The 7,771-nt window shown below is 59.5% G+C and overlaps 1 protein-coding gene across 3 annotated transcripts; it reads left to right on the forward strand.

The window, feature by feature from the left end:
* Window positions 1-3,408: 3,408 nt before the first annotated feature.
* On the forward strand, window positions 3,409-7,451 carry LOC134434719 (low affinity immunoglobulin gamma Fc region receptor III-like). Of its 3 annotated transcripts, XR_010031913.1 has the most exons (7): window positions 3,409-3,501; window positions 3,983-4,095; window positions 4,184-4,414; window positions 4,683-4,940; window positions 5,546-6,015; window positions 6,401-6,422; window positions 6,510-6,527. XR_010031913.1 is itself a non-coding variant. In XM_063183346.1 (6 exons), the coding sequence occupies exons 1-6, from the start codon at window positions 4,111-4,113 to the stop codon at window positions 6,783-6,785; spliced, it is 858 nt and encodes a 285-aa protein (XP_063039416.1). In that variant the 5' UTR covers window positions 4,103-4,110; the 3' UTR covers window positions 6,786-7,451. The 3 variants fall into 3 exon arrangements, 1 of the variants encoding a protein (XP_063039416.1); XM_063183346.1 differs by lacking the exons at window positions 3,409-3,501; window positions 3,983-4,095 and adding an exon at window positions 6,676-7,451 and having other exon boundaries at window positions 4,103-4,414; window positions 5,932-6,015; window positions 6,510-6,589; XR_010031912.1 differs by lacking the exons at window positions 3,409-3,501; window positions 3,983-4,095 and having other exon boundaries at window positions 4,103-4,414.
* The last annotated feature ends 320 nt before the right edge of the window (window positions 7,452-7,771 follow it).

The raw sequence follows: 7,771 nt of genomic DNA on the forward strand, positions 1-7,771 counted from the left end.
GCGGGTGACAACGTGACCCTGCACTGCAGGTGGGCTCTGACCCTGTCACCTTCACCTGTCTGCACAATGGGCAGGAGGTGGCCCAAGGTCCCCTCCTGGAGCTCAGGGCCGTCAATGTGGAACATTCAGGCACCTGCCAGTGCGTGGCCACCAACCAGTTGGGACAGAAGGACACCAGGCTCTCAGCCCAGAGCTGGTCCTGGAGGTGACACCTGGCTCATCCTGGGTCACAGGTGGGGTCACACGGGGTCACCAGGGTGTTCAGGAACCCCAAGGTTCAGGTTGACCCTGGTGTGTCCCCTCTGTCCCCAGCAGTGGCTGTGAATGTTGGCAGGACCCTCCTGTTCCTGCTCCTGCTCCTGGCTGTCATCGGAGGCTTTCACTGGTGGCACCACCAGGGTGGGTGACAATGGGGGGGGATTGGGGTCCTGGAGTAAGGAGGAGGCCCCAGAGTGGAGGCAGAGATCAGGAGCACCGAGGGCACCTGAGCTGGGGGACACTGAGCCTGCAGTGACCTCAGCTGGGGTTCCTGGGGATTTGGGGGGAATTTGGAGAGTCTTAGCTGTGCTCTAGGGCCATCCCCAGATGGGCTTTGAGGAACATTGTGGTGCATTGGGAGTTCCTGGAGGGTTTGGAGAGCTCCTAGAGGGCTGTGCAGGGATGTTGGAGGATCTTTGTGGGTCCTGTGGGAGTTTGGGGGCCCTCCTCTCTGCCATGCTTGGGGTTCTGGGGGCTCAGAGGGTTGGGGGCACCAGGGGGACTGGGGGCACTGCGGTGTTGCAGAAGTTCCAGGAGGTACAAGAGTGATCAGAGTGTCCTGGGGGAATCAGGAGTCCATTGGAATTTGGGGCTGCAGTGGGGATATGGGGATCCTGTGGGTGGTTGGAGCTCCTGAGGTCCCAGGAAGGATCAGGGGTCCCGGTGTCCCCACAGTCACCCCCTCCCCTTTCCCTTGCAGCTGCCAGGAAGCTCCAGGAGAGGTGAGTGGGGGGCTCTGGCTGGGACTCCCCTCTCCCCCTCCCCAGACATGACACAGACCCCCCCCCCATCCCCACAGGATCCCCTGGTAGTAAGGGGCAGTGCTGAACCCCCCACATCGTGGGCACCGAATGGGCAGACGGTGAGTACAAAGGGTGACAGTGACACGTCACCCGCGGGTGTCACCCCCACCCAGGTCCCCACAACCAGTGTCACTCTCAGGGCCCCCATGGGTCTCCCCCAGCCCTGCCCCACCTCGGGATCCACAAGTGACCAATGCGGAGCTGTCGGGACCCAACGAGCGGGACCCCTGTGACTACGATGACATGCTGTGACGCTGGGGGCACTGGGGGTCCCTGCCTCAGGGCACCCACCATGTGTCCCCCCAAGCTCCCATGGGTGCTCACCGTGTCTGTGGGGTGGCCACGAGTGGGGGTCCCATGTGGGGCTGCCCAGAGCTCCCCATTCCAGTGCTCCCAGTGCTCCCAGTACCCCCAAAGGCTCCCCATTCCCTTCCCCAGAGCCTTGTCCCTCCTATTGGATCCAAAATACAGCTCTTTGATTAAACTGGGAGAAATGGTTTTGTTTGTTCAGCTCTGTCAATTCAGCTTGGGAAGGAGCCAGGTCCCTGTCAGGTTAAGGAGCAGATTGTTGTTGCTTTCTTTCCAGTAGACCTGGGGCTCTCTCAGTACCCTGGGGACAGGGGCAAATTGATAAATTGCTGCATTTCCTGTCTAGTTCCCTCCCAGCTGCCCCTGCAGGGTGGGTTTCCAACCAGCCCTGCTCTGAAAACCATCAAAGGCCTTCACAGGCTCACTGCTAGTGTCACTCTGGCTTTTGTGCTTCTTGCAGGGCTGAGAAAACCACAAGAAGAACAAAACCCAAGAACTTTTTCCACCCACAGAATTCTCACCTCTGCAGCAGCTCTAAAGCTGCCAGAATCAAAGCCAAGGGGGCAGGGGGGAACCTCAGGTGCTGGCTGCCACCTGGGGCTGGCCAGAGCAGGGCTGGGCAATGGCCATCCCTGTGCAGTGAGGCTGGGCCATGGCTGGGCCCCACCCTTGCATTGACAGGGGTCCCCAGGATGTGCCACCCCCCGGATGGGTTTCATCCAGGTCACCCCCAGAACAAGATGCTCCCTGGACAAGACCCCCCTGGATGTGTCCCCCCAGGACAGAACCCCCTCCTTTTCCATCTGACTCTCAGCACAAATAGCCTCTTCCTGCTTGTCCAGGAAAAGGAAAGTGAAAGTGTTGAGGGAGCACAAGCAGACATCCCCCAAAGCCTCCCCACCCTTCCCTGCACCCCTCACACCCCATTTCCCCCCCCACCCCGGGGTCCCCCCAGCCTGTTCCCTACTCAGGTGCTCCCCAGGATTGCTGAGCCAGGAACTGGGGCTGAGGGGACCAGGCACAAAAGTGAAGAAAATAATGGAAATAGAGAAATAAAGAGAGGTAAAAGTCAAGAGCAGGGGAGGGCACAGAGTTAGAGCTATCCAGAACCCCCATGTGATGCTTGCCCAGAAAACAAGCAGAGTGGGTGGGCAGTGCTGGGCCCTGGGTCACCCCAAAACCTGAGGCACCCAGGGAAGGAGTTGTGACCCCTGTGCCCCTCCAGCCACTGCCCATCCCTGGCACCCCCTTTCCCCTGGGATCCCAAACATGGGCATCCCATTTCTTTCAGTCGCCCCTTCCCTGGAGTCCCCATCTCCGGACTGCAATTCCCCAGGATCTCCAACACCAAGGAACACCATCCTGGTTAATTCCAGCCCTTGGGACCTCCCTTCCCTTGGGGACATTCATTCCCCCAGGACCCCCATTCTCACAGAGCCCCCATTCTCACAGAGCCCTCCTTTCCCCTGACACCCTCATCCCTTGGCCACCACCTCTTGATCACTGGAGGCCAAGTTGTTCTTGGACCCTCATTCCTGAGTCTGAGTCCACCCAACACTTGGGGCCCCAATTTCCATGGGATCCCATCCTGGTAATTCCAGATCTGAGGACACCCCTTCCCTTGGGGACATTGATTCCCCCAGGACCCCCAATCTCACAGGGCCCCCTTTTACCCTGGCACCCACATCCTTGGCCACCATCCCATGATCAGAAATACCTGGAGGCCACGTTGTTCATGGACCCTCATTCCTGAGTCTGAGTCTACCTAACCCTTGGGATCCCCATTCCCCTGGGACCCCATCCCTGGGCACCCCATTCCCATGGACGCCCATCCCTGGCTCCCTACACAGCCTCAGCCTCCAAATTCTGGCAACACCATGTCGCACCATCACCCCCATCTCTCAGAAGTTCCCCAACCTGCCACCATCCTGTCCCCACCCTGCCCCCATCCTGTCCCCACCCTGCCCCCACCAAGGGCCACCTACACACGGGGACAAGACGTGACCTGGCTTCCTTCCCCTTCATCCGAAGAGCTCCCAGCCAGGGGAGCGGTGGCCACAGCAGCGAGTGACAGCCAGTGCACAAGGCTGGGACACCGGGATGGCCGGGAAGGTAGCGCTGCTCCTGTGGGGTGAGTGCCTTTGGCAGGGGCCAGACACCACGGGGATGGGCCCTGGTGAGGCAGAGACCAGTGGAGGGGAGCGGGGGCACAGGGGGGCTGCAGGGTTCCCTGAGGTCCCCAATGCCAGGAGAGTCAAGGCATGAGGTGACCAGGGTCGTGGGGAAGCTTTAGGGACAGGAGAGGGGGTTAAGGAACATGGGGGCAATAACAGGGGGATGGAATTTAGGGAGGCATCGTGGGACTGGTGAAGATGTGGGGACATGAACAGGGTGCCTGGGGGACCAGGACAGGAATTAGGGGAAAAGCACTGTGCAGATGGGCCCTGGGTACAGAGACCATGGGACTGGTGGGGGTGACCTGTGCCGGCACGGGATGGTCCTGGCATCGCCATTCCCATGGTGTCCATCATTTCCCTTTGTCCTGCCTCAGCCTAAGGTGGCTCTGGAGCCCCAGTTCCTGAGAGGTCTGTGCCACTCTGGTGTCCCCACAGGAGAAATTTGGGAGTGATGCCAAAACCCAAGCTCTGGTGCTGCTGTAACTAAAGAGCCACCCCCACTGGGCCCTGTCCTTTCTCCCTTCCAGCCCAGACCTTCGGCTTTGCTGGTGAGTCCTCAGAGGATGTCATGGCCCAACCCTGCTGTCCCCAGCCCCACGCTGGCCCTGGCAGGCTGGTGTCCCCTGTCACCCACAGGCACTCAGACCACCTGGATCATCGTGCAGCCCCCCTGGATGCCAGCAGTTCTGTGGGACCGGGTGACACTGACCTGCCAGGGCTTGGGGACCTCCAGTGCCACCACCTGCTACAAGGATGGGCGGCGCTGGGGACAGCAGGGACATGACCGCCTCACTGTCACTGAGAATGGCACCTATGAGTGTAACAGAACCGGCACTGGGCTCAGCCTCCCCGTGAGAGTCTCTGATGGTAAGAGGGGTTGAGCATCCCCAGCCTGGCACCTGCGGGGACCCCAAGGGCTCTGGGTGGGCTGCGCTCCATGGGTCACCTCCTTTGTGACCAGAGCCCATCCCCTGCATATGGGAACAACCCAAAGCATGCCAGTGTGGAGGGGCCCCTGTATTGGAATTGGGGACCTCCAGTGTGCTGGCTGTGACCCAATGGGGGGTTCCTATTGGGTGGTGCCTTCAGGACCCTCCAAGGCCTCCTGATGCTACAGGACCCACTTGTTCCCCAGACTGGCTGGTGCTGCAGGTGCCGGCACGGCCACTGCTGGAGGGGGACACGGTAACACTGCGCTGCCGGGACCGGCGGAACAACCTGGGCACCTGGGTGTCCTTCTACCATGAAGAGAAGCTGTTGGTGGAGCTCCGAAATGGGACAGAGCTGACCCTGTTCCCTCCCCAGCTGCACCACAGTGGGCGCTACCGCTGCAGGGGCTGGCTGAAAGACAGGGAGTGGGTGATGTCCGCGCCGGTGACAGTGACAGTGCATGGTGAGAACCCCACAGCTTCCACCCCAACACCCCCACAGCCCCTCCCCAAGGACTTGGGGTCACTGTCCCCACTGCCTCCAATCTCCTGCCCTGAGCTCCTCCCAGTGCAGGTGCTGGAGGGTCCCCCTGAGCCATCCTTCACCTCCCCCTGACTCTCAGCTTCCTCAGCAGCCCCAGCCCCCTGCGGCCCCGAGCCCCCCTCCTGCACGTGTTCCACAGGGACAGGCAAGTGGTGGGGGGCCCTCAAGAGTCCCTGCAGCTGCTGGTCCCCACCGTGGGGGTCTCCCACTCAGGGAATTACAGCTGCCAGGTGCGCTCTGAAAGGGGACCGTGCGTAAGAGCAGCACCCGGCTCCGCATCAGTTTGCAGTGAGTGTGGGGATGGGCACAGGGCCCCCCACATGCTCCTAGGGACCCCTGCCTGGGATACTCCATGACCCCCAGAGACCTTTCTTGGGTCTTTCCACCACTCCCCTTGTCTCCACAAATCCATCGCTTAGCCCTGTCCCCACTATCCCCCATCACTCTCATCCCCTCCCGTCCCTATCCCCTCACACCTGCTGCCAGCCCCTCCCTGTGCCCTCAGCCCTGTCTGTGTCCCTGCAGTGCCCGTGGCCAATGCCACCATCATCCCAGGTCCCCTGGCACACCAGGTGCATGCAGGTGACAATGTGACCCTGCGCTGCTCGGTGCAGGTGGGCTCAGCCCCTGTCACCTTCACCTGGCTGCACAATGGGCAGGAGGTTGCTCAGGGGCCCCTCCTGGAACTCAGGGACATCGATGTGGAACATTCAGGCACCTACCAGTGCATGGCCACCAACCAGCTGGGACAGGACGGGCACCGTGTGTTCCAAGCACTGAGCCCTGAGCTGGCCCTGGAGGTGACACCATGGGGACACAGGGACACAGGTGGGGTCACACGGGGTCACCAGGGAGTGCAGGACCCCTGGGGTGATGGGCGATCCTGATGTGTCTCCCTCTGTTTCTTGCAGTGGCAGCAGGGGTCGGTGGGGCCCTTTTGTTCCTGCTCCTGCTTGTGGGTGTCATTGTGGCCTGGCACCGGTGGCACCGTGTGGGTGCGTGACAATGAGGGAACGGGGGTCTCAGGGAGCTGTAGAGGCCCCCAGAGTTGGGGAACAATAGGGCAGCACCCACAGCCCCAGAATTGTGACCTTGCCCAGGTGTCCTGTAGGGTTTGGGGAGGTGCTGGAGTGTCCTGCAGGGATGCTGGGGTTTCTTTAAGGGGCCCTGGGGGCTTTTGGAGGGTCTCTGTTCCTGTTGGGCTTTGGGTTCTTGAGGCTAAATCGGCCTGGGGAACTTGACAGGTTCATGAATTCTGAGGGGCTTCTGGCATGCTTGGGGATCCTGAGAGAAAATGAGGGTCTCAGGGGTTACAGGGTTCCTGAGAGGGGTCAGGGCCCTGGGACCCCACAGTCACCCCTCTCCTCTTTTTTTTTGCAGCTGCCAGGAAGCAACAAGAGAGGTGAGTGGGGCTCTCCAGCCATGCGTCTCCTATTACCCCAACCCACAATTCTCTAGCCCCTTCCACACATTGTCTTTATCCCCACAGGCCTCCCCCAGATCCAACGGCACCCCCCAAGGGGGGCAAGGTTCCATACACCCACGGTGTGAGCAGCAAACAGGCACGGTGTGAGTACAGTGATGGGGGGGACAGTAACACGTTGCCCACTTGTGTTAACCCCCAGCTTGGTCCCTACAACTGATGTCTTTTGCAGGGTCCCCCGATGTCACTGTCCCCCAGGATCCCCAGGAGACCTACGTGGAGCTGTGGGGATCCCACGGGCGACCATGGGAACCCGGTGACATCTACGGGAATGTGCTGTGACACTGGGGGGAACTGGGGGGCACTGGGGATCCCCACCCATGGGCACACACTCGTGTGTGTGTTGCCACTAAAAACTGCCCCTCTCCCTCCCTATGGAGGCACAAAGATCCCAAAGGGCTGAGAGAAGAACAATTTCCTGAAACAGCAACCAGAGAGAATAAAACCAAAAGCAACAGTTCAGAGTCCCAAGGGTAGGAAGGAGGAATCCTGGAAAGGTGGAGGAAACCTGCTGGGGAGAGTTTCCAGGGTTTGTTTGTTGAGGACAGGGCCCTGGACCTTCCTTGTTCGATTGGCCAAAGTGGCCTTCAAGAGTCTCTGGATTCTGGTGTCCCCTGTCCCAAACCCCTCCTCTGCAATGTTCCCCACACGAGGATGACACAAAGGCCCTGTGGACGTTCCAGAGCTTCCCCTTTGCCAGGGCAGTCGGGATCAGGCCATGGCACAGGGTGGGGTGTCAGAAGAAAAGTTTGATGTCTGGAGATGTTTTGAAACAGCTGCATGTGGCAGGCGTGGGTCAGGCCTTGCTTTTGGAGAGACAGGACCCCGTCTGTCCATCAGTCTGTCAGCCATTGTACACTGGGGACAGTGTGACGCTCTGCCGAAGCCAGCTTCTGAGTGGCTGGGTGACCAGAAATGCCAGCTGGGGAGAGGGCCTTTGGTGACCCAACTGGCTTAAAAAGCAGAGCATGAGGTGACCAAGACCCTGAGCATGTGTCCTCTGGGAGTGTCTGTCCTATCCACGCTGAAGCCCAGGAGTTGTTAAGCATCTTGGTATATGGGAAAATATCTGCCAAGGAAAGTGGAAACCTTGCTGGAATAAGAAGACCAGTCTCTAAAAGCATTTTTATTTCAAAAATGATGGGGCATGCATGCAAAAGTATAGGAAAAGAAATAAGAATTCTTTATGAGGAAATTAATAAAAAAGAATAGAACAAATAATACAAAACCAGAACATTTCCTTCTCAGTGCTTTGTTCCTATTTTGTG

The sequence above is a fragment of the Melospiza melodia genome, unplaced genomic scaffold (genome assembly GCF_035770615.1).
Source record: "Melospiza melodia melodia isolate bMelMel2 unplaced genomic scaffold, bMelMel2.pri scaffold_46, whole genome shotgun sequence".
NCBI classification, from domain to species: domain Eukaryota; kingdom Metazoa; phylum Chordata; class Aves; order Passeriformes; family Passerellidae; genus Melospiza; species Melospiza melodia.

Excerpts from the sequence above, each read along its gene's own strand:
- LOC134434719 (XM_063183346.1), top strand. The coding sequence starts at position 4,111 with ATGTCATGGCCCAACCCTGCTGTCCCCAGCCCCACGCTGGCCCTGGCA. Across the intron at positions 4,415-4,682 it reads CCCCGTGAGAGTCTCTGATG|ACTGGCTGGTGCTGCAGGTG; the intron begins GTAAGAGGGGTT and ends CTTGTTCCCCAG. Across the intron at positions 6,423-6,509 it reads GCCAGGAAGCAACAAGAGAG|GCCTCCCCCAGATCCAACGG; the intron begins GTGAGTGGGGCT and ends TTATCCCCACAG.